Genomic DNA, 25,619 nt, shown 5'->3' with positions numbered 1-25,619 from the left:
TTTATGCATACATTTTAATAATTACAAGTGCAATTGTAAGTGGATGTATTTCAATAAACGCCACACAAAAAAATCTTATATGTCTCTCAGCTTCAGTCATGAAATCTGCAAAATTGCTGCACCCTTGTCCTGAAACTGTCCTCTTGTTTCTTTGTGCCTCCTGTGTGAGTTCACTTCCAGCGTCCTCCGACCTTGCCCTTGCCGTGGCCCTTTTTGCTGCATTGACACAAGAAAAGCACAACAGAAATAACAGGCAAGTGTGGCTGATAGGGGACAGAAAGGGAAGTAGTTATTCTTCTGTTTCTACCCCGTCACTCTATGCCGATGTGTTACATGTGTGCATCCTGTTGTAAATGGCTCAGAGCTGCAAGCGTTTCCTGTGTACATACTGCTTAGGTGACTGTTGCCATGTGGTATGTTTGCATGGTCACTGCAAAGCAGCTCGCTGCAATGCTCTATTTTTTCTTTCTCGGGGTGTGGGAGTTGTGCAATGGTGGTTTGACACAAGCAGATTGACTCACAATTTCTGAGCATGTTGGATTCGGTTCAGGAGGACGTTGATCTGGAAAAAAAAAAAAAAAAACACATTCTGACATCACAAATTAACCATATTTAAAATACATTTTTGTATATTCCCAGGTGAATGGCTCACCTCATACTTCTGCCTCCTCATCTTCTCAGTCAGGTCAAATTTCTCTGACTCCAGCTGGTAGATGCAATCCCACATCTCCTTGGCTCTCTCTCTAAAACACGACAGCGTGAACAACTTGAGATGACGAAGTACACACTTTATAAAATCTTAATAAAGGATCACCCGCTACTTTGCAGCAGCTTTAAAAGCCTTACCCAGCTGCCATTCCTACACCAAATGAATGCTTATTTACCATGCACCCAAATCCAAGACATCAGCTTGAACGGACGCTGCACTGACCTCAGGCCGTCCTCTCTCAGGTTCTCAATGGCCAGTGGCTTGCGTCTCTCTGCCAGCGTCTTCTTCTTGATTTCTCTGGCAGTTTGCTTTTTGCCTCGCCTCTGCTCGACCTGCAGGAAACAAACACAACTCACTCTCCTGGAGGATCAGACACATGAACTTTCCACATACTTTGTTTGTGGGTGTATTCTTCTGACCTTGGCCAGGAAGCCTCCAAAGTGAGCCCCCATGTTGGAGAGCACTTTCTTTTTCTTGGCTTCGTCATCTGCCCTCTTCTTGGCCTCTTCATCCTCTTTCCTCTGTCTCTCCTCCTGTGGAAGTCATCTTCAGCTGGTTACTGCAGTTCACTTAAATTGCTCTTAAATAGTGTGTAGGGTCTGATCTGAGCAGATTATTGACGCGCATGGATTAATCAACATATGTTAGACATTGTTGAACATTAATTACCGCGATACGTGTCTGTCTGTCGCGCTCTTTCTCAGCCCTCACACGCTGCTGCTCAGCTCTTTCTGCCCGGCGGCTCTCCTGTAACAGGAAAAACCATGCCAGATGGACTTTTACACTTGGCTCTCTCACAACCCGATCACCAGAATAAATCTTGGCATGGTACATTTATGCAAAACATGGATATGTTAACGTTTTCTTACATTCGAACTTGACTTTTCCTTTCAAGTAAATTTTCAATTTTGTGTGGTAACAGCGCTGTGGGTTAGGTCTGGTTAGCTTTAGGCACAAAAACCACTTTTTTAGGGTGAGGAAAAGATCATGTTTTGGCTTAAAAAAACAGTTTTGTCGCCACGAACACAGCTCAGCGTCATCACTTTGATACCTGATGTAGAAATGTTGATATGACACATATGAGACATTGAATTTTAACTTTATTCTGGCATCTGGGCTGCACTTTAATCCCTATTATTCTGAATACTCAGTGTTTCACTCTTTCAGACCAATAAATAGGAAACCAGCATGGGAAAGACATTACAATCCTGTCCTTGAGTCCAATCAGCTCCTCTTCCTCTTTCTTCCTCTGCTCAAAGTGGACATCAATCAGAGTCTGCAGCTCCAGAAGGTCCTTCTCCATCCTTTTCCTGTGGATATCCTAACAGAAACCAGTGGATGCACAGATGGAGACTGTTTAATGCTGTTTTTGCTGCAGCAATCATGTAATTTTCCCATTAATGACAATCTTGAAGGAACATACATCAAAGTCTACCCTCTCTCCCTCTGGGATTTTAGGGGCAGCGAGCTGTGTGACCAGTGGCCTGTGAAATAACACGAGGGCACATCAACACACGTTTGTGTGGTAAAATCTGAGTTTTTGATGTCGAGTGTTCCCGTGTAGGCTTACTTGTATTTGGGCCGTTCTTCTTCAACATGACAACCAGAGCAGGAATGAAGAAGTGAATTAGTTCATTTTTTACAGTTCGATTTGAAAACGCACCAGAAAAAACATTAATACAAGTTTAACTGTGATAGGCAGAGTTTCAAAACCCCCAGTTCGTGTCCACTGTTCATAACCATGACCCGCGTGCTGCCCTACAAAAGATGAACGGCTCTTTATTCTGCTGCTGTGCCCGGCGGCATTTTAAGGTTCAAAGTTGCCGGTTCGTGTTGAATTTAAAATTCAAAGTTCTCGTGTTTTACCACTCCACTTACAAAAACATAGCTAAGAGCGACAAGTAAACACTGGATGGATCATAATATGCAAATAAATATTTGCATTCTGAAGGTTGCGCTGACCTGTTGCTGTTATAGCTTGTGTGTGAATGTGTTACTTGTTAGGGAAGGTCAATAAAATCTACACAGCCTCACCTCCCTCTCCCTGCTCCTCGTCTTCCTCTGGAGGAAGAAAGAGTGAGAGAGGGTGAAAAGAGAGGAGGGAAAAATCAAACTGCTGCTTCATTGAGTTAATAATAAAAAAAAATGTCCTTACCCTCCTGATGGCCTCTAAATTAAAAAAAAAAAAAAAAAAAAAAGTTAGAAATATACACAACAGGAGCTCATGTACTGTGGATGTAGAAAAGTTTTCACAGCGGTTTCACTGGACTCACCCATGATCTTCAAAATCACACATGGTGGCACTGGAGAGAAAACCGTGAATATAGAAATTAGAAATGTGCAGCAGCATTAACCCAGTGTGTGAAAGGGACGCTGAGGAACTTTGCTGCCACAGTGTTATTTGGTCTGGTTTGACTGGTAGCTTATGGTGGCTAACCTTAGCTTAACTTTTAATACTGTAGATATCGGTATCTACCTGTTACTGCATTTTTTCTGGATCAGCCTACTGGACTTTGTGGCTCCTCCCTATTGGTTACACAACATTTAAGATCAGTCAGGCCGACCTAATGATGACGCTTTTAAAGCAGCCGGACTGGAAAATGTTCATTGTTCAGCAAAAGATACAGAGTCTAAACAGAATTAGATGGTACTCCATATGGCTGAGCTTTAATAATCATAAAAGCTTCTGCCTCCTGATGTCAGAAAATAAGACAGTGAACAAATTTCATGACTTATGAGAAATGCATTATACGTTCAGTGCGGGTCGGTGCTTTTGTTCAAAGAGTGAGATTCAGAGGACGGCCATTTGTAGCTAATGATCTAGGAATAGAAGAGGCTGGGGGGACAGCAGGCCGGAGCAGTGTCCTGTTACCCAGGATAAGAGTTAAGTATCAGCTGGCCAATCCTTCTTGTTTAATTTGATTTACAGGAGAGAATGTGGGCTGGAGAGATTAAGCCGGTTGGCTGGCTGCTATTAACGCCCGCCAAGTCCTCTATTATCATCTGATCTGCTTGTAGTCTCACTGAACTGCAGGGACATCTAAATGCGTGTGGAGCCCCGTAAATATTTTAGCATTCCTAACCATTACTTCAGCAGTTTGTATGCGTATTTTAGTGTGGATTGTTACAGGAGATGAAGTATTAGAATTTGAGTCAAACCCGTCTGATCAGCTGCAGTTAACCTGGACCAGCAATGTACCAGATTTCAAAACACTATTTTTAATGCAAAAGAGCGGAAGCCCTCCCAGACTGCCTGTCTTTGAGTGTATTAACATAGTAGATCAAGCACTCAGCGCCCCGCCACCCAAGTCTCTGGGATCCTGGTTAGTTTTTAGCCAAGATCTCAGAGCATGAGCATGTGAGTCTGAATAAACATGGGCACATGGACAAAAGGCAGATGAGGGATTGGGATCGGAATTCATCACATCACTTCACTGTTGGATGTTTCTGGCCAAACTCACCGGCAGAGTCACAGGCGGACGGTGAGGCCAAGGGCACCGAGAATAACTTGTCATGAGGGAGCGTTCAGAGATATAATGCAACGTTATTAACGCCCCCTGATCCTGTGGTGGGTCCGGTGTTCAAACACATATTATGCTGTTATGACTTTTTCCTGCATCTTAATCAAGACGACAACTCAGTCATTTATCAATCTGAGTGGATTTTTAACGTTTTAAAGCATCTTTAATGAGGATTATCAGGTAATCTGTAAGTATTTTTCGTTAGTTATTGATTTTGAAAGCACAATAAGTGACATTTTGGCCACTGGCAGGCAGCAGCAACAACAGGCTGTGAACACAACAGTAACATATAAGCATCTTTAAAGTTAATATGGTCAACCTGTTGGTGAACAGCTCCCATTGCATGTCCAGCAGACATGGAGCAGCATTAGCTTTCATTTGGAGTTGTGTTTCTGGTCACCTGAGGAATATCAGTCCAATATTCACTCTGCTTTTAGCTCCGTTTTTGGTCTCTACCGACTCCTGTGGGAAATATCTGGCTCTTTAGGGGCTGAATGCTCGGTTATATTCACTAACATTGTGTTGATTGGTGTTAGACAGGAAGTATTTAGTGGATTTTTAGCAGTTTTTTTTTTTTTTTTTGGTGATAATTCTGTGTCCATCACTACAAGTGATCCTTTTCACACTACACATCATCATTTGATCTTTTTATGTCCTAAAAATACTGATTATACTTGAAGAATGTGGCAGATAAAAATGATGGAGGACTTTTTTTTTTGATTGATTGCAAATATCAGCTACTGCCTCCAGATGGTCACATGTTTCAAATGTTCAGGAAGGACAAGAATGATGCAGAGGAAAAGCCAAAGACATACCTGAACAGCAGAAGAGAAGGATGATCACTGATGATGAAAACAAGGAGAGTAACAACTGGAGGGGAGACAGAGCTTTATATAAGGGGTCCTCTGGGGTGGCGGAGAAGTGACTTGTACTATAATGTGTCTGTGTGTGTGGGGGGGGGACTCTATGTGGATTATTGGCAGCTTTTGGGAGCGTAAGCTGAAGTCTGTCAGGAAGGATAATGAGCGGAGGCTTTGTTGCTGACCTCACAGCTGAAACAGGAGACAAAAAGACAGGTGGCAGAAGATAAATAGAGACAGAGGAGACAGAATAACGAGGCAAAAACAAGACAGTTTCTGTCACGACGGCCCAGGATGGAAAGGCTCTGAACACCACCAGCGCCCCTGATCTTGGTTATAAAGCTGAAACTGGGAAGGCAGGAAGCTTTAGCGCTGTCAAGGTCGTTCCTCTTTTTCCACTGGCTGATAAATAATGACTGATTGTGTGATATTCCACAAGAAAACTGTCCCTGATCTTTATTTTTGAATGAACCACAAAAGCATTTCAAACATGAAGAAAGACATGCACAAAAATCTATGGACATAGTAGATGAAAAGAACAGACCATGAACATTTATGTCACCCTGCTGTAACTGCACTTGCAGACACTTCCAGATATTTTTGAGAAACACACATGAGCCCTTGTGAATGTCATATGCAAACAGCATTTCCATAAAGACAAATATGAAGTGCCCTTGAGAATGAGCGAAACACAACACGTATGAAGAGTGAGAGAACGAGCCTGCAGAGGTACGCCTCACTCCAAACGAGGACACATCCGTGCGTGAGGTAAGAAGACGAATTTTAAGAGAGATGTTAATATCAAATCAGAGAGCATGATTTGGAATTATTTACAAAACAGAGCAGGGGGAAGGATGATCTGAGTGTGTATATCTGCAGCAACGCTCCACAGTCCACAGTAACAAAGTGTCAGTGGGAAACAGGGATGGAAATGTTTACTGTGTTTACTGATATGCTGCTGTAGTTTAGCCTCCTGGCCACTAATTTGTCTTTCTAAGGAATGACGACATTCTGCTCTGGTTGACTCCTCTTTCCAGCCCTGAGGAACCGCTTGGCGTTCTCCTCCAGTGATATTTTTCACTTGGATGTGTCCTAACTGATAAAGGCTTTTAAACCCCGTCCTCAGCTGGGTGCTAGTGTGCCCGAGGTAATTCAAAATCCACGGTGAAATTGAGCCATGCTTCAGAAGGTTTTATACTCTTTTGTATATAATGTACATGTATGATGTCTAATTGTTCTTTTTTTCTACCTCTCCTTTTTATTCTCACTGTGTGTCAAAGACTACATTAGGGCTGCAACTAACAATTAGTTTAACTACTCATTAATCTGCAAAAAAAAAAAAAAATGTCTAGATTAATCGTTCAGTCCGTAAAATGTCAGGAAACAGTGAAAAGTCCCTGCTGACATCATCAAATGTCTTGTTTTGTCTGACCAACAGTCCAAAACTCACAGATATTTCACATCAAATGATGTAAACCAGAGATATTTTTTGGGGGCATTTTCTGCTTAAAACAATTACTTTAATGATTAATCAATTATCAAAACAGCTGCATATTCATTTTCTCTCGATCGACTAATCGATTCATTTCACTGCAGCTCCAGAACGCATTCACATGCTCCTCAGGATGCTCTTCAGTTTTATTACAGACACAATTGATGTTGCTCTGTAACAAGAAAGAAGATAATTTAATGGAGGCATTTACTGGTATAGCCAAGAGTTTTAACTGTATTTTTTTTTTTTTTTTCATTCATTCAATAAACACAGTACATTCAAATACCCACCCAGGACACATGCAAATGAAATGGCTGCCTGCAGAACAAAGGTCTCTCAATAGTCTCTAAGTAAGCAAAGCAGATATTTGAAATCCTGTGCTCATTTCACTGGACAGTATTCATTTAACCAAATTATCTTCCTCAAACATGTTTAGTATGTAAATTCAGTTTGTGGCCTCAGATTAGCTTGGACCTGCAGTGAGAGGAGTAGCCACTGGTGTTAAAGGGACAACATGTCAACACAATGAGATGTTTAATTTGTGCAACAACTTGTATGACATTTATCTGTTTGTTTCCCAGAAAAAAATAATGCTCCATCTGGTGATTTTGCTGCTAGCTTTCAGTAAGTGTGTTTTTGTACAATAATGAAATAATCATGTCAAATTAAAACACACACTGTTACGATAAGAATAATAATGATAATGCCTGTTTTACATGGGTTATTTTGTTTTGTTTTGTATTGTTTTTGGGTGTCCCTCTGCAGGTTGCATCACTTTGCAGCTACAAATTCATCGAGAGTATTACCTGATAAACAGGAATATGAAATGGGCCGAGGCCCAGAGTTACTGCAGAGAGAACTACATTGACCTCGCCACCATTGGCAGCCACAATGACATGAAGAGGCTGAAAAACGTGGTGGCAGCCAATGGCGTGGCCTGGATTGGTCTGAAAAAGACCAGGGTGGCATCCTGGCTGTGGTCTGTGGGAGAAACTCGAACCAGTGACGGATTAGTTGAGTACACTAACTGGGCCAGTTCACCTGGTTCCTCTCAGCACTGTGGAGTCATGAGGGCTGATGGGAAATGGCTCAGCGCATCCTGTGAAACACAACATCCCTTTGTCTGTCAGGAAGGTATGTCAGACAAAATATGATGCACATGACAGTTTCCTCCAATCAGGAACAAGTTTGAGTGATCTTCAGTCATCGTCTTGATGCTCAGCTGCAGGGCCTTCTTCTTATTCACTCTTCTCGATGAAGGTTTGATGATTAGCTTAGCATAAAGACCGCGAACAGAGCAAAACGCATAGCCTGGCTCCATCTCTAAAGGTTGGAGACATGTGTAATAGAGAGCCTGCTTTATTAATTGAGGGCTTGGAGATTGAAAGATGTTGCCGTTTATCAGGCAGGGAAGTTCTAATGAAAGACGATGTCAAATTGCATTATGGGAATTGTAGGAATAATGCCACTTTTCAAGCTTGGCCCATTCTAGGGACTAAGGACAGCAACTCTAAACCATTCTTTTTCCAACCTGTCTCTTTTAAATCTTCCAACACTGTGAAAGTGCTATTTAAATCAATGAGGCATCCCTTTAATGCACTTTTCAGCTTGAAAACTAGCCTAACAGTGTGTAGGAGTTTTTTTTCCATCCTCTCCAAACATTTTAATCTTTACAGTGCATTTTGCAAAATTCACAGATGAGACTTCCAGTGGGATGTATGTTGTTCTTGAAAAGGCGTCTTGGAGGCAAGCCCAAAAGTACTGTCGACTGAAAAGCCGAGACTTGGCCAGTGTGAGGAGCCAGAGTGAGAATCAAGCCTTACAGCGAATGCTTGCTGAAAATGGTCCATGGTTGTCCTCTGTGTGGATCGGTCTGTTCAGAGATGAGTGGAAATGGACAGACCAGAGTGGCAGTTCCCTCAGATACTGGTCCGGCTCTCAGCCAAATAACGATGGAATGTGTGCAGTGCAACACACTGTCACCCTTAAGTGGTCTGACAGAGGTTGCACTTACTCATATCCCTTCTACTGCTACACCGGTGAGCAGCCTGTACTCTTTTTTTTTTGTTTTCTATGCAGGGAATTAATTCCCTGTTTGCAAATTTACACATTTGAAATCTATGTTTTGGTTCTCAGTAGTCTTTGTTCCTGCTGTTACTACAGTTAGAAAAATGCCTTAACATGATTGATCGAACAACAGACACTGAACTTGATGTATTATTTTGTTCAACCACAGTGGGGACAGTCATGAAGCTCGTGAGGATGGAAATGAAGTCAAGTTCATTCTTTAAATTCAGCGATTCTGCTCTGAGCGAAGCCATTTTGAACCAAGTCAGTTTTTGTCTACTCTAAAATTTCACGCTGAGAGTAGTTTCATTTTACATTAATGTCAAGAGGTTTTACACTACCAGAGCCACTATCATAGTAACATAATAACTGATCTGATCTGAATGCAGTTTGTTTAAACTGTTTGCGTCTTGTTTCCATAGATCCAAACAAAGTTTGACGGGGTCAAGCTTCAGTGGAGAGTCCAGCCAGACGGGAAGATTTTCCATAAAAAAGAAAAGTCATTGAGGCCTGTTAGAAAGTGACATAAAGTGAAGCTGTCACTATGGAATCACCCGCAGTGCAAAACAAGACATCACCATTACTCCAGCACATCTGTATGGGCACCTTAAATGTGGACTCAGTTACATGCAGTCGATGTTACTCCTGCATTGATGAGGTTCATTTCTACGTTTACACATGCTGACTTCACTGTTTTATGTTCAATCTTATCTGTCATCATTAATAGGTACAGTAGGTGTGTTCAGTCCTTTAGCAGAAAAATGACATAAAATACACAAACTTTTCCCCCTCTGATAAATCGAAGCCTGTGACCATTACCTTAAACTGTTTACAGGTGTTGGGGGTGATGCTACTGTATATGTGGAAGTGAGCTGCATGAAATCTGAGGAGTTGTACTTTAATGTAAGTGTCAAATTTTGATAAAGAAGACAGAGGAATAAATAAGCGAAGGTATGTCTGGTTCTGCTGCATTTAATTTCTTTTTTTTAAGTGTCCATCATGAGTCCAGCAGTAGGGGCGCTGTTAAATATGGAATACTCTTTTGAGACAACAAAAACAAACCCGCTCGAGGCCTTTTTTCTTTAGGAATTACTTTATGTTCCCTCATAACATTGCATTAAAAAAGGCAGACAATAGCAATACAATGAGACAAGCTCAACTCATCTGAAGTAAAAACAATAAAAGGCAATTATCAATGGAGAATAACTGAAGAACGTGCTACCACGCCGGTAACAGTGAAGCAGATGCTCTTGATTCCAAAAATTCACTCCGCACGTAGTCCACATCTGACCTGCAGCACTGCTCGAGAGCGAAGACCTGCACTTTGCGCTCATAAATACAGCTTGCATTGTTATGGTGTTTGTTTGACACAGTAATGAAAAGAAAACATAAAAACAGACGTGTGGATGGCAGTGAAATAACTGGTGTTCATCACAGTACATTTTTAGCTTGGTTAGCTTGAAATGCCTACGAAGCACTGAAAGAAAAACTGGCCTACCGTATTTGTATGTACAGTCTGAATATGTCTGAAAACATAAAGGTTGGCACTGAATATAATACCAGTGGAACAGTAATGCTAACCTATGGGTTTAATAAAGCCTGGCGCTCTCAGCACAGCATTACAATCATGTGTTTTTATAGAAAGCAGATTTATACAGAATGAGTAAACACGGAGAAGTCACGGACTTCCAAGAGTTTAAAATACCTGGTGTCACTGTTACTGCGATGTGGCATGTAGATGGTAGGAAGTGGAATCACCTCAACAGTCCTCCGCGTCTTCTCTCCACGCTAATGCTCTGAGACTCAGGATGCATTACGCCTGTCCAATTGCATTTATCGAACAAATTCATCAACAGAAAATTAGTGGCACAAATAGTGTGGCATACTTAGTGGTGTCAAAATATACTGCCCTTGAATTTATATCCAATGACTTCCTACAATAGTTACTAACCTAACTTCGAGTGGTGCGATTCATACTTGTCAGACCACGTCACAGTAAGAACCTCTTCACTTAAGGATTCATGTTTGCATTTTTTTCCAACGGTGTGACTGTTTAAATTAATCTACACCAATAATCCATTCTGTACCCGAATCACATGTCTCGATTTATTATTCTATGGACCTTTTTCCTTCTTGCACACCTAGCGCACAACTAATATACATACACAAAATAGAGATGCAAATGAGTAAAAACATCACCTCCACAATGCCAGTTTCCCCATGGAGCTGTCTCTTCAATATCATCTAGCTGGCTATAAAATTCTCCCAATGCATGACGGAAGAAACCCTGTCTTTCCTCATGTTATGGTGTGACCTTTCTGTGTGCACACCTTCCCTTCAGCATCCTTTTCCCCTGAGTAACTGCCTACAGGTCTTTCTTAACCTCTGGCCGACTCTCTTCTGTCTTGTTAGGCTCTTTCTGGTTGGGGCTGAGCAGCTGTATCAGGTCGTGCAGGGCTTTTCTGATCCGAGTGCCAAACTTATGGGCATCCTGGAAAGGAAACGAGGAATAAAGAATGAGGATATATATGAGTCTGGGAGAAAGAAGTTAGAAATAAATTAAATAAATTTACTTCACACCCTCAGGTCAAAAAAAAAATGTGCTTAAAACATAAATATGTTGTTATTGTTAATGTTTTCAGGTTGTTTTAAGTCTGCCTCAAACACCCAGAGATACTACCTTTGTCCTTAGACACGACTAATAATTTCAGAAATCAGTCCTGGCACAGCAGTTCCTGCCCAAAATTGACGAATTTATTTTGTTCACTTTTCTTATGCAGCGTAAAATGACTTCTTTCATTAAACTCACAGTTTCTGGACATGAGTGCTTGCATGAGATGTGGAAGTTAATGACGTCCTCTCCCAGAATGCTATAGGCCACCCCATAACCGTCATCAGCCACCTGCAAGACATCCAGACAACATTTACACTTGTGGCTGCTTAATGAATATGAATATCAAAGAAGAACCTGTGAGAGTCTGAGCAAGAAATATTTCAAAACAAACACTAAAACTCTTTGCTTATATACTTTTGCACAGTCAAGACTGCAAAAAAAAATATGGAGTGGTGCAGTTATTTCTCCTAACTCAAACTGTGCACAGTACAGCATGGTAAAAAGTGTAATTCCATAAACAGAACCAGTAGAATTACATGCTACAACGACAAAATTAGCATTTATTTCTGTTTCAGTGTTTAGTCTTATGACTGTTTAGGTGACTGAAGCACTGAGGGGCAGCACTCACCGGTCCAAAGCCCCCTCCACAGGAGACGTACTCTGGGTGGTTGACCATGTCGAACAGCTCCATCTGCTGGATTGGAGTCTGACTGGTGGACAGCCGCCAAGGCTCAGACAACACCTGAAATACCCACACGAAGCATCAGGTTGCTGAAATCGCTGCTGTATGGACTCTACTGAGGAGTTAAATACTCAAACTGAAGCGGACAGTTTGATATAAATAAAGTGACAAAGGAGAGAAATAAACCTTTTTCAAGAAAGGGGACTCCACTCCGAGGTATTTGGACACCACGTAGAGGCAGAAGAGGTGTCTGTCGATGCCAGCTCCAGTCATAGCCATGCGGTATAGATTCTGGTGCTTTTCTGTCGCTGTGCGGAACAAACGCCTGCACACGTCTGCTGCCTGATGGAGAATGGCATGAGTGGCATGAATGCTTGACATAGCACACACTAAAAATAGCCACTGAGTGATTTATGTGAGGGAAATAGCGATTACACATAATCATTTTCAATGCGGATGTATTTTCATCACAGAATCTTCCACCATCCTCGTTTTAATTACTCTACAATACCCTCCACTAAAAACGTCCTGAAGAGACAGTTGCCATGACCTCACCTCTCCACCCTCCAGCGCTCGAATGAAGGCACTGCTCTCATTGGTACAGGAGCGAACGGTCTCGGTCCTGCCCTCCCTGAACAGACGGGTCATGGAGGATTCGTACGTCAAACAAAACGTCCTCCGGTCCTGGAATCAAAGACAAAACTCACATTATCACACATCATACTGACAGTAGTGAAGACAATGTCCAAATGTCCAAATGTAATGTCTTTCTGTTGAACTGTCACATGTACAGAGTACGGAGGCAAAACAACAGCCTTTCTGTTGGTCATGCAGGTGTATATGTTCTACCTCAGAGGGAGGCTCACCCTGTAGTAGGCCAACTGAAGAGCCATCTGAATGAAGGCATCCGGGCTGACTCGACACTTCTTCACTTTTCCTTTGCCAAAGTCTCGGAAGGCAAAAACGTGGAAGTCCACGTCGTCAGCCAGGGCCTGGGCCACTGCGAGAGACTGGGAGATCTGCTCCTCACACTGAGACAGACACATCCGAACACTTCTTCAGTCCATGTGGTCATTTTCACCATGAGCATTAAAATATTTACAAGTACAGTGCAGGGCAGTGTGTTTACAACTGAAACCTTAAATAAATAGTTTGACATTAGACTGACAAATGTGCTTATTTGATTTATTCTTTCTTGCTGAATGTTACTGATTGATATCGCTCTCATGTTTGTACACCAAATATGAAGCTACATTAGCTTAGCTGGAGTGTTGTTACTGTGAGCGGCGCTGTCGTTAAATACAGCTGGAGGTCAAGAAACGTGACAGATAACTCACTAATGGTTAAAACCATCAGCACAAAAATGACAATGACCAGCATAAACCACCCTGCTCTGAACACACACATTACAAACACTATAGACCTTCAAAAAGGTATATTAAAATAATGTGGATTATTAAAGGAGTGAAGGTGTTAAGGGAAACGTGCGAATGGTTAACTAACCTCTGGAGGGATTTCCCAGTTCAGCTTCTGTGGTCGTGGTAGTGATGAATCCACTTCTCCTTTGCAGTGACCCTCTTCATTGTAACCGAGCTGGAAACAGTCGGTGGCCAAGGTGTACTAGAAACACACGACGATTATAAGCGATGGCTTCTTCTCAGGACCAGAAGACAGCACTGTACAAGCTACTTTTCTGTTTCTCACCTCCCATAAGTGTGATAGCACCGGTGCATCAGCCCACGAGTGCTCTGCGTTTATGCCATTTTTTCCATTCTTGAAGTAAACGACGCAGAAAGACTTGTCAAACCACCTGTATGACAACCAAGACAATGACTGAAGACTGTACAGAAAAGTAACGACTCATCATCACTATTAAAACAATGATATCATTACAAGACAGTGACAGTTTTGTGTAAAATTACCTGTCGTAACATTTCCCATGCAACAAGGTTTTGGCGTAGCAATCTAAACTGGCTGCCGGGTCATCTCCCATCATGCCCTGCTCATCATCATCCAGGGTCACAAAGAAGGCGGCTTTCTCGATGCAGTCCAGGGAGCGTTTATTGACCCCACTGCTGAAATACTTCATCCTGGCTTGAGCCCATGGAATTCTGGGAAACATTTCAGGGGTCATGATGACATTATGTTCAGGATGCTGCATGGTCCATGTGATTTGGTGGCTTGTCAACATTACCTGTCTCCAGCTGTCAGTGCCCCCAGTTTGGCCTCTCCTTTGGAAGGAGGCGCAGGGTCATCGAGGATCCTCTGAATCTGGAATTCAATCTCCCTGGGGCACAGGAGTCTACCTGCCTGGTACACCCTAAGACGAAAGTAGCGACCCCTGTGGTATACCGCGATGTAGTCACTGTCCTGCCAGTGCTGCACCGTGTCTTTGCACATAAAAGAGAGAGGAAAACAGGGAAATGTAAATATGGAGTTAATTGAGTCAAAGGCATACGTGCGTGTTGTCGTGTTTGCCTGGTGCTCAGGATACAGAGACTTTGCTGCAGTGACTCGTTACTCACTGACCACAAACAGAAGACTACATTTGCACTGGGCAGCAGGTATATGTTTGAATAAAAAAAACTTGGAAAACAGGAGCCCTCCTTACATCATCCACTGGATGAAGGTAAAAAAAACTATTCCAACCACACAGTAAGATGCCTGAAATATTTTTCCAACATCCCTGAAACATTCCATTAAACAACTCAGCATCTGTTGTCAGAATGAAAAGGACGCATGTAGACAATGTCTACAAATCGTCTTTTAAAGACCACAAATGATTTAGGTCTGATTCATATGCAAACACTAGAGCACACAGAACAGTGAAACAACTTCAAGTTCACAATACAACTGCAATAGATATTGTAAGGTTGACCTAGCCTTCCTTGTGCTACCAGGATGACTGAGATGACTCTAAACAGATGTCTTAGAGCAGAATGAGCAGGACTTTCCTAAACCCAATGTAAAGACTCAAACCACCATCACCTGACCCATGAGATTTGCGTGGTGTTGTCTGTATCTGCAGAGACCTTGCCCTCTGATGGTATTTGCTGTGCTCGGGACATTTATGATTAATCAATCATCAATCTTTGGGCTGTGGTGTGAAGCCCCCAGCCAATATACACACATCCAAGAGGAGCCACTGAGCAGGGGACGAGGGGCTAAATTTAAAAGTTGTGTATATAAAATCCTACTCATTCTGCCTTTAACAAACAGAGGGATGACGCCTGAGTAAAGATCCGTGCTGTGATAGTGAAAGCAAGGATGCAATTTGTGATTCTTTTCTTTCCGGTCTTGCATGAAATGACGGACGGTGCCAATCAAGATGATGGCTCAATAACACGATGGACAAGGAAAATTTACAGTATGAGACAGGGATGAATCTTCATTTTGAACTATGCAGATTTAAAGTATATTAAGCACATTTCTACTGTTAGTATATGGGTTTGACATCTAGAGATCTAAACCTAGGATTGGGCCAGTCGTGTAAAAATATAAATACTACCTGTCAGTGTTCCAGGGATTCGACATGTGTCAAACATCCGCTCAAACTGATAGGAACAGCAAGGAACTGCAGACCTCAACAACCACTGAACAGGATAAAGAAAGGTGGGCCAAAAAAAAAAAAAAAACAGTAAGGGAGAGAAAGAGAGGAAACAAAGAGGATGATGGAAAATAAATACAGGAGAGTGTTGGGATGAAATAGAAAGAGAACCAGAAGAGAAGAGAGAGGAAAAAAAGGTGAGAGAACAAAGAATGTGTGGGCAGAAGAAAACAGACATTAGTTAGAGACAGACCCCTTTCAGAAAACCCAGACAGACCTGAGATGAGACCAGAAGGCAAGAGGAGACAGATGAGAGATGATAGGATTGGCTGTACAGCAGACGTATTATGACTCAGTGAATCACGACGCCTTGCTTCTGGAGACCATACACACTCACGCGCGCACACACACACAGACACACACACTGTCTTTCACACAGTTTTCTAGCCCACACTTAAACTCCAGAGGGTATGGACATCTCCGGTATGCCTCATCATCTCTAAAGCAGTGGTGTGTTAGCACTGCTCACAGTGGAGTCAGACACCGGTGCAGACTCTCTTGTTGAAGCTAATGCTAGTGGTCAGACAGTATCATGTATTCATATAAGAGCACTGTGTGAAACACCACGATGCCACAGTGTGTGTACATGTCTTGTCTCTTTACCGGTCTCCTCTCCAGGAGTGCGTGTGGTGTTGAACATCCTCTCACACTGAGCTGCACACAGAGGAATGACAGTGCCTGGTATACGACTCTGGGAAGGAGGAGAAGGCAAAGGCGAGGGCACAGGGAGAAGAACAGACGAGAGCAGCGGAGGAAATGGAGAATCGAGCAAAAGGAGGGAAACGAGGGAGGCAAATAAAGAGAAATCAAGCAAGCGTAGGAGAGGTTGAAAGGAGTACAAAAGGAAGGGGTGAGAGATGAGCATGGTGTAAGAACATGAGGGAAATGCCTTCACATAAACATGAACACTGAGTGGGGATGCTATGTACCATAAACAGTCAAGACACACAAACACTGATGGATGCAGTGACAACACAATCAAAGCACCTACTGACGCTCTCATATGTTTCTACTGTGATTATTTACCAGAATACACTGTTTTCTACACTGTGCCCCAACGTCTCAAAATCTGAGACGTTTGACGAGCAAGTCTCCTGTTGCCATAGCAAAGAGGCATGAATTACGAACGCCTACGTGTATCTGGAGCAGCTGGGGTTGAGTGGTGGTTAAACTCACAGGTTTAATCTCTTCTTTGTTGAGTTTGCGACGGTATAGGAAGAATGCATAGATGCTGTTGCCTGCTCTGGCTGCCTGGATGGGTGTGGGTGTTACATACAAGAAGTCCTGGGGAGAAACAGAGACGGTAGGTCAGGAGACATGTCAAGCACAAGTGCTTATCATCAAATCAAAATGCACTGCGAGTATGTCTAGGATTACAGAATCAAGATCCAAGGCCTTCTTGGAGAGTCTCTTATTTAGTTACTCCTGCTATGGTTCTCTGGATCAAAAAACAAAGGACTGTTTATGTAACATGCTTGAGAAAAGAGTCGCTGTTTAGGAAGCCATATCTAAAAAACATTCATATTCACATTACTGTATATGTGGATTATTAAAAAGCAAAAACGAGAGAACCTGTCTCTGTTGAATAGGCAGTAACACACAATTACAGAACCAGTCAAAAGTCTGGACAAACCTTCTCACTCAGTGGTTTTTCTTTATTATTTTTTACATTGTTTTATTAATACTGAAAGGACGCTCCAATAAACTTCAAGTTCTTAACCTTGTCAATGTATCCATGGGATGTTTTTTATATGCTACAAGTTGACAGTAATCAGCTTCATGAGCCAGTCACCTGGAATGGTTTCAATTAACAGGTGTATCTTGTAAAAAAATTAGGTGAGGACCTCATGAAGCTGGCTGAGAGAAGACCACCAGTGTACAAAGCTATCATCAGAGCAAAAGACGGCTAGTTCGAAGAATCTAAAATCTAAAACATATTTTGCTTTGTTTACACTTTCTTGTTGACTCCATAATTCCATATCCGTGATTTCACGGATTGGTTGCCTACAGCATTAATCTACAGTGTATCAAATAATACACATAAAGAAAAGGGAGTGAATGAAAAGGTTAGTCCAAACTTTTGACAGGTGCTGCATATTCATCCAGCGCCCACAAATGATTCACACAATGAATCCTTACATAACTCTGAAGGCACAAAACAGAGAAAATGAGCTGTATGGCCTGATAAAATCGACATGTCAAACACTAAACAGGGTCAATCAACCGGAAATTTGTTCCACCAAAAAGATACAAAGGTTTTTATACCATGCCATAATAGTTACTGTTGACCATTATTGGGCTGCGTCCACGTAGATAGACATATTCCTCCCACCAGTCGCTAACCTGAAGAATCGAAACACAAATATATGAGAAAACTAATATTGCAGCCAACTGGCAGTTACATCCCTTGCATACTCAGACAGGATAAATAATTCAAAGCACAGAGCCTCACAAAGATATACATTGTTAATGGGATTTTAAATTTCCTTTGGCCTGCTTCGCTTTGGACATTTAAGGCGTTAGAAGCAGCCTCACTGAACCAGAGCATTGTGGTCAACCACTTACGTAGTTAGCGGCCCAGAGAGCTTTGAGTTTGAGGTACCACTGCAGGCGATTACCGAGGCCGCTCTCAAACTCTGCTGCCAGCTTGGTCATGCGTTCATACTCCGTATCATTCATCAGCGGACGCACCGATTCCAAGTACTAAACAAAAGAGATGTGGGAAAAAGATTCAGCTGAATAGAAATGAGCATTGTTCAGCAGAAACAAACAGGATTACATGGTCTACTACATGGAGAAACACAGAAAAGATTCAGAAAGCAATTAATTAACATAAAATAACACCCACAGTTGGTAAAGCTTTCCACCAGCACAACCTCATCTGATTCTGCACATACGAAATCTACTCTGCATCTTGTCATCTGTCAAATATACTGCATCTCAATTTAAAAGGGTAGACATGTTGCATCTTCATACATTTCTCAACTTGCTTGCAGCCAGATTAAAAAAAAAAAAAAACCCTCAGACAATAACAAAGGAAATTTGAATGTGAGAACGTGATGCATCTGTTCCATGGTCAGTAATCGGCATGCTGTCATTTCCTCTACTTCATGTCACGTCTCACCCTCTTGACTGTGTCCTTGATGGCAGGCAAAGGCAGGTTTGGCAACGAACCCTGGTAGCTGTAGAGCAGAGGCTTTCTGCCAGAAAAGATCCGCACCAGCGCCTGGCATAGAAACACACGCACTCAGAAAACAAACACACTCTAAGTACCAAAGCGAGGACGCGCCTCGGACTAATTATTTTTGGTTTTCTTTTTTCTTCACGTAGCTTTGCAGAATATTATATATCAAAAATCAGATGTAAAAATACAGTAAGGTGATTTTAAAAACACTCCAATACAGCCCTACTACTGACTGACACCTCAGTCAAAGATCACAGTGGACAGTGAGAGGTAAGGTTAGCTTACAGTAAGTTCAAATGTGCAAAACAACACTGACCACCCAGACTTTGGTGGTGTTGGACATCTTGCCGTGCTGCTCGAACATCCAGCGGTGGTACGAGAGGAGCTGCTTGAGGCACAGGCGCATGGTGAAGATGAGCAAGAGCCACAGCATGGTGCTGAAGAGCACTGCTGACAGCAGCGCCTGGCACTGGGTACTCATCGACTGGCTGGGAATGGTGGGACAAGATGGACAGATGGATGGAGCGGAAAGAGGAAGAAGAGAGGAACAGTGAGCGAATAAAGATGAACAACGCCAGGAGCAAAGAAGCCACACACCAGGATGGATGGGGGGTGAAACAACAAATGTCTTTAAATTACAAGAGCTAGCTGTTTCACAATGGTAATATCAAGCTAGGACATCTCAGATGAATGTCTTCCATTTCCATCTTTTCCCAGTTAGTGCTGTGGATAATATCCCTTCACTTCAAAGTAAACGCAAAATCTGCTTTATTTGAAGAGAACAATAGGAAAGAGAAAGCAATGAGAGGGAAGTTGATCGTAAAGATGAGACAAAAAGAAACAAGAAAGGTATAAGAAAGGACTTTGAAAAAGGAAGAATGGGAAGGGGTAAGGCTCCTTTCAACCACACTATACATAAATACATACTGCATACTGATCTCTCTGTCACTCAGTGTACAATCAGGGAAAGGGAACATTTTGTGTCTGCAGGGGTGCCTGGTGAATCAGAAGATTCATCATTAACTTTAACCATTTCATGGAGTCAAAAGATGTGTTACCTGACTGGCAGGTGCTCCTGTATCTTGGCTATGAGTCCCATGGAGGGGTCGGAGCGAGTGTACATAGTAGCCAGGATTGCTATGACCACAAACAGCCAGGAGGAGGGACTAGCAGGATATACCCCTGTTAGCACACTGTTCTGTTAATGTGAGAGAAGAGAGATTGATTTAAATCCCATTCTTCCTGTTTACAAATCTACACTGACATGCACAGTGACAATTCAGCTGTGATCAAATTAAGGCAACACGTGTCTTTGCTGCGTTTAGCTCAGTGTCAGATATTAACCTGATTTAAGCAACAAATTACTGACAATTTAACTGTTCAAGCCTTCTGCAACAGGTGCAGGTCCAACTTGGTATGAAATGCTTCCACATCAAAAATCCCTTTAATTCTGATTCACATTCTTCTGAAAATGAATGAGCAGTGGAAGTGAGAATCAAATAAAGACATGAGTATGCCCGCACACAAATAATGTGTCATAATGTGTGGCATTCATTATGAATTGATCAAGTTCACACATTTGCACAGGAAAAAACTCATTGAGACCAAGCTCTCTCTCTTTAAAACAGCTGCATTCAGCCGGTGCCAGTGTTGCAGTAATTAAGGTGAAAGTACAAGTGACGTAGATGTGTTCCCAGTTCAACTTTGTTCTGTTTATTTTTGGAAAGCAGCAAAGATGCAAACCTGGAAACTGAGATGAATGACCAGAAAATGTTTGAAAACACTAAAATCATTCGATGGACAAACTAATAGAAGAGAATACTTGGAAGATTCATCAACGTTTAACTCGGAAGCAAGTGCTGACACGTAGAGAGGAGGAAAAGCAGTAACAACAAGGACGAAGAGGCACATTACTGTGATAATTACAGAGGGACACAGACACAGACAACTAATGACCACACAAAACAGACAACAGATGTAAAACACAGAGTGGAGATACCTTGAGTCTGATGATACGCTTCTTCCAGGAGTGCACACCAGAGAGGTAGATCTCAGTGAAGGCCTGGTGGGACAGCTGCAGATCGATGCCCTCCGGAGTGACGGTGAACTGGAAGGCCACCGCCTGGTGGGCTTCCGCCATGATTACTGTCAGTGATGAGAGAAGAGCAGATGAAAAAGAAAATGTTGATTTAAACAGTCAGCCAACAAACGAAAGGCAAAAAGCAATGTGTGTTTCCCGCCTTAAAAGTATCAAACCTCAAACACAAGATGACTAATGAACATGGTGAAACTACTGACCTCAAGTGAATCATGGACAAACACATGCACTCTTAAGTAAGAAACATTTGAAAGCAGCCCCACCACGATGCCTGGTGTATATTATTTGCTATATAAACATACATGGATTAGCCCACAGTCAAGCTGTCCTTCAGGTCTAACAAGACTGTAAACAACCTTTTGTCCTCCTTAACTACCTTTTGTAACAAAAACAAATGAAATCATCTGTCAGGCAATAAAGATCATTCTTTGCTTGACTGCTCAAGTAAAGGTATTAATTTGACACAAAGACCACTCGGTCCTGTGTGCTCTTGGAATTTGTGGTCAGAAACAAAATATAATACATCTGATGAGGCCTCAACTGTGACATTTACACCCAACTTATATGCATGGTATTAAAATGTGATCTGTATCTGGACATGTTATCCAGTTAATTGTGCAGCTGATCTGCTCCTAACAAGGCTTATAATTGTCTAATCAGAGAGCAGACTACATGCCGGAACCACAACACATGGGACAAACTGACATGTACAAAGAAAGGAGGAACTTAATGTATTACATTTGCTGAATTAACAAGAAGGGACAAACAATTAAGATTTATAGACAGCATTTTATCAAGTTCATAAAGTTTCCCCCAAGTCTAGGACTGATTTGCATCACCTCAAATTACCCACCCGGAGGTTTTGCCCTGGATGGCAGAGATCCAATCTCAATAAGGACAACGTGAACACCAGGTGTAAACACAAAGGCAGGATCATTGTGGCTATTATCCGCATCTCATAACCAAATACAGATCCCATTCTAATACCTGGTGTAAATGGGGTGTTATGTACCCACAATGCAGATTACGACAAAGGACACATGGGTAAGAGCATCTCAGCAGCTGCGTTTTGTATCATAAAATGACCTTCTTCATAACAGGACACTGAAGACTGCATGCAAAGTGTCAACAAGAAAAATAAACAAAAAGAACAATGAAACCAACAGCAAGCCCCCCTTATGCTTTGTGAACTGTGATCACAATTCATATATGCAACTGCACTGCAGCAGCTGACGGCAAACGGAGTCCTGAAGGTGGTAGTGAATGCTGTGAGGGGATACAGATGATTCATCAAACTGATGATGAATTGCAAAATGTGTGTGTGTATGCTGAGCAAAACACATCCATCTCATGCAATGAGCATTTTTTAGAGAAGCTCAAAAGAGACACATTATTTATGATTCCTTTCAAAAGCAAAGTCAGCTTGAAACGGATACAGTTTGATGCAAAAGCGCTGACTGGCTGCTGATGTTACTGGGTATTTTTGTTTAAGGCAATAACTGCTTCTCTTCACAAATGGAATTGATTTTCCTCCACAAATAGGCTACGGATAATGCCCTGGGGTTTAGTCACTGTGGCCACTGTGACAGTGGACTGCACCCCTGTGGAGGCCACGTCTGCTCTTGTGTGTGTTTAAAAAAGGCAAACACACGCACGCACACACAATTCCCTCATCGTCCCCACGTCCCATTAAGATTCTGCTCTTTAGGTCAGATCTGGCAGATACAGTCGAGCCTGTGCCAAGGACTAACAGCAGTGAATTTCAGCCCCTTTCTTTCAGTGCCAACACAGACACAACACACCTGCTCAGTTCAGGGCTGACTGCACCCACACCGAAGGAGCCGCTAAATTTTATTATCAATATCCCTTTGATGGGAATAAATGTTTAGAGAGCTTAATGTGCAGCTATTTACAAGTGTAGTAACTCTCAGCAGCTTTTCATAATTCATTCATTCATAATTCATTTAGAGCGTATGTCTTTCCTGCTGCTATTTAAAAAACAGAAAACACACACTGCCTGACAATGACACAGCTTAACAATTAGATTATTTTGACTGGGCCATTATAGTTTAATTTCAAGTACTGCATAACGGATGGATTATGGATGGTATTGTCTGTCCAAAGATATTACAGTTAAAAGAGTTTCAAGTTTAAACTGAACTGACACAATGCTGTTTTTTTTTTTTCCTTTTACTTGTTTGATAAAAAGACTAAACAAAAATTGAACAACTTTGCCTTTTGATCTCTGGAAAACTTCCAGACAGAGAGCAAACAAGATCAGCGGTAGTTCAGAGGAGGACGCGAGAAGAGAGGCACAGGACCAGTACTATATGTGTAATCTCTGCGAAAGGTTAACACCTGAGGCCTTTAGGTCACTGGAAAAGCAAAAGGTAAATACATGGAACATGAAAGACCATAAGGATACCTAATGCACCAGACTTGAGACATTTATTTCTGGCCTGACAACAAAATTGACAGCTGGTTATTGCTGCTGCCGACTAATTGATAGATGACTTCAGTTGTAGTGCACAGAAGCACAGATTTTAAACCCTGCAATAAAACACGGTGAGATAACGATAAACAACTTCAACCATGAATCTGCATCTTTTCAAACTTAAACATCTAGTTTAACATATAAAAATAACATTTCACATTTACATTCCTTGTTATATACTGTTTGATTAGGACAGTTTCGTGGCATTTTGCCCTCTAGGGCAAGACAGTTCCAGTAAAGAGTAACTGGGTCTGGCATATAGTCAAGAGTTACTGGAAATTCAGACACAGCAACAGATAACATATCTTGAAAAACCTTTTCCTGGCAGTGTGCCTGATAAGAAACACAGAAAGGATGCAAAATAAAGGTGTATGTTTCAGCTTTCAAGTGAAAATCTACATCACTAGGTTACGGTTATCATCCTCACATTGTAGAAGCAATCAAACAATGCAAGACGCAAAATATTTTAGAATTTCAACCCTGAAGTAGTGAATCTTAAATGTTATTTTCACGTTTAACTGAACAAAAGCACAAAAATATCCTACACAACCCACATAACTGACAACCAAAACAATAGAAAAAGGTTATATGCTTACACACTGTGGACATATTCTCCAACTGAAGAACTCAGCTAAAATTAGCTCACTTTTAAATATTTTTAATCATTTGCAGAGCTCGAAAAGACAGAGTTTAATCTGGTCACAACTTTAAATCCCCATCCCCACGGTTCAGTCAGAGACAGCCTTCAGCTCATACCAGACACTACTTTCAATCAACTCTAAGACATGTGATCATAGTATTATCATTGACTCTGCTCACTCATCACACACGGTTTTAGATTTGATTTCGAAGCTTTACTTATATATACAACATTAAGGGCCTCTTGTTATGGTAATGCTAATGTCTTACAAGCCTGACATCCCAGGTAAGGCAATCCTTGTTGTTCCCAAAACATGCCTCACTGGCCTTCACTGCCTTTTGCTATGGAGCTCCCTGGGTATGAAAATCACTACCATTGTTTAAATCACTTCATCAAGCTTTATGATGCTTTAAGATCTGCTTTCATCTGGTTTACTGGAAAACTCCTTCATGCCAGCACTGTCTAATCTGACAGAGGTCTCTCGTGTTGATTCTTACATTGAGTGGTTCAGACCTTTACATGCAGACATTTCAACGACACAGAAGTGTAAAGTTACTGTAAGCCTCTGTCCTCTTTACTGTCAGTGTTTTATGAGGCACGGATAGGCAGAGGAGACTTCTGACTGAATATAGCTAATGTGTAAACTATTGAGAATCATTAGTAAGGCCAAGCAGTGCATCACTGACTAAAGCATTTAACAGTTAAGTCATAACTCTTTGTGATGGGACAACTTCCAAAGCATAGCTCAAGAAACAAAGCAAATAACGGTGACATTTCAACCCTTTCTGCCAGGTCAGCACACATTACAGACAGGCACTGAAAAAAAAGGGATATTATAGCTTGCTAACACTTGCATCTTTGTAAAAACAAACAAAAAAACAATAACAATAACGCCAAAAAACGTCCTGTTTGGACGTGAACACAAAGTAAAATTTGATTCAACAATGTCAATCATCTTTACGTATTTAGTTACGAACTTCGTATTATTATTAGCGTATCTGAAAGCTTCACATTTACGATAGCATTAGCTATTCTGCTACAACTATGAAAAGCTGACTGAAGGACGTTAAAGCTAAGCTAGCTGACGTTTTAACTAAGGCACGTATGAAAATTACTGCTAGCTGCTGCTAGTGCTGGCTAGCCGAGCGCCCAGCCCATTATGTAACTGTTAGTTAGCTACATACCAACGGCTGCTGATAGGGCTTCTTAACGCTCATGAAAAGACGCGACTGTTGGTGTCTTCTTAGCAGTGCACTACATCATTGTCAGGAGCCGCTTAGCCTACCTGTTGTTGTTTACGAAATTTCAACAGTCCAGAGCAGCAGAAACGGACTGTTAACTGCTGACGTCGAACCTCCCGGTGTCTGTTGCTGTTGTGTCGGCCCTCCTCTCGACTGAACAACTGTACTACAGATGCTCGCCTGGATGGAGCTGATGGTGCCTTCAATGACTGTCGGAACTGTCGCATTCATGCAGCGACAGCGAGTTCTCTGATGCCTGCGCTGTTGCGTTCATGGGGCGAAAAGGTATAGAAGGCAATGTCAACATCCGGTGGGAAAAAATACGCATTTATTGGAATGCTATGTTATATGAATTAGTATTCTAACGTGTTGTGTCTTTTGAATAAATTCATTAACGAATCTTTGCCATA

General features: G+C 41.8%; 2 protein-coding genes across 9 annotated transcripts; both read right to left on the bottom strand.

Annotated features, from left to right (window-relative positions):
• Positions 1–41: 41 nt before the first annotated feature.
• LOC143338849 (troponin T, slow skeletal muscle-like) lies at positions 42–5,282 on the bottom strand. Of its 5 annotated transcripts, none has more exons than XM_076759656.1 (12): positions 5,046–5,183; positions 2,963–3,012; positions 2,744–2,764; positions 2,280–2,298; positions 2,133–2,193; positions 1,914–2,030; positions 1,379–1,456; positions 1,129–1,242; positions 932–1,041; positions 653–743; positions 522–562; positions 54–216 (listed from the first exon to the last, which is right to left on the bottom strand). In XM_076759656.1, exons 6-12 carry the CDS (start codon positions 2,010–2,012, stop codon positions 171–173), a joined length of 579 nt encoding a protein of 192 aa, XP_076615771.1. In that variant the 5' UTR covers positions 2,013–2,030; positions 2,133–2,193; positions 2,280–2,298; positions 2,744–2,764; positions 2,963–3,012; positions 5,046–5,183; the 3' UTR covers positions 54–170. The 5 variants fall into 5 exon arrangements, with proteins under 5 accessions (XP_076615775.1, XP_076615771.1, XP_076615774.1 ...); XM_076759659.1 differs by having other exon boundaries at positions 2,280–2,295; XM_076759655.1 differs by having other exon boundaries at positions 2,280–2,295; positions 2,744–2,878; positions 2,983–3,012; positions 5,046–5,177.
• LOC143338846 (carnitine O-palmitoyltransferase 1, liver isoform) lies at positions 5,046–25,488 on the bottom strand. 4 transcript variants are annotated; one of them, XR_013079276.1, is made up of 20 exons: positions 25,254–25,488; positions 20,736–20,881; positions 19,795–19,934; positions 19,053–19,224; positions 18,677–18,778; positions 18,118–18,255; positions 17,818–17,895; positions 16,729–16,836; positions 15,454–15,538; positions 14,140–14,335; positions 13,868–14,056; positions 13,650–13,755; positions 13,449–13,565; positions 12,812–12,976; positions 12,501–12,629; positions 12,132–12,287; positions 11,892–12,005; positions 11,459–11,551; positions 10,355–11,140; positions 5,046–5,282 (listed from the first exon to the last, which is right to left on the bottom strand). XR_013079276.1 is itself a non-coding variant. In XM_076759651.1 (19 exons), exons 2-19 carry the CDS (start codon positions 20,874–20,876, stop codon positions 11,015–11,017), a joined length of 2,355 nt encoding a protein of 784 aa, XP_076615766.1. In that variant the 5' UTR covers positions 20,877–20,881; positions 25,254–25,488; the 3' UTR covers positions 6,836–11,014. The 4 variants fall into 4 exon arrangements, 3 of the variants coding, with proteins under 3 accessions (XP_076615766.1, XP_076615768.1, XP_076615767.1); XM_076759651.1 differs by lacking the exon at positions 5,046–5,282 and having other exon boundaries at positions 6,836–11,140; XM_076759653.1 differs by lacking the exons at positions 5,046–5,282; positions 15,454–15,538 and adding an exon at positions 16,156–16,243 and having other exon boundaries at positions 8,654–11,140.
• Between the last annotated feature and the right edge of the window lie 131 nt (positions 25,489–25,619).

This window comes from Chaetodon auriga, chromosome 20 (assembly GCF_051107435.1).
Source record: "Chaetodon auriga isolate fChaAug3 chromosome 20, fChaAug3.hap1, whole genome shotgun sequence".
Lineage (NCBI taxonomy): Eukaryota > Metazoa > Chordata > Actinopteri > Chaetodontiformes > Chaetodontidae > Chaetodon > Chaetodon auriga.
This window is presented reverse-complemented; position numbering and strand designations above follow the sequence as displayed.

Excerpts from the sequence above, each read along its gene's own strand:
- LOC143338846 (XM_076759653.1), bottom strand. The coding sequence starts at position 20,876 with ATGGCGGAAGCCCACCAGGCGGTGGCCTTCCAGTTCACCGTCACTCCG. Across the intron at positions 14,057-14,139 it reads GCACTGACAGCTGGAGACAG|AATTCCATGGGCTCAAGCCA; the intron begins GTAATGTTGACA and ends AATGTTTCCCAG. Across the intron at positions 11,552-11,891 it reads GTGGAGGGGGCTTTGGACCG|GTGGCTGATGACGGTTATGG; the intron begins GTGAGTGCTGCC and ends GATGTCTTGCAG.
- LOC143338849 (XM_076759655.1), bottom strand. Across the intron at positions 1,457-1,913 it reads TTGGACTCAAGGACAGGATT|GAGAGCCGCCGGGCAGAAAG; the intron begins GTAATGTCTTTC and ends TTCCTGTTACAG. Across the intron at positions 563-652 it reads TGAGGAGGCAGAAGTATGAG|ATCAACGTCCTCCTGAACCG; the intron begins GTGAGCCATTCA and ends TTTTTTTTCCAG.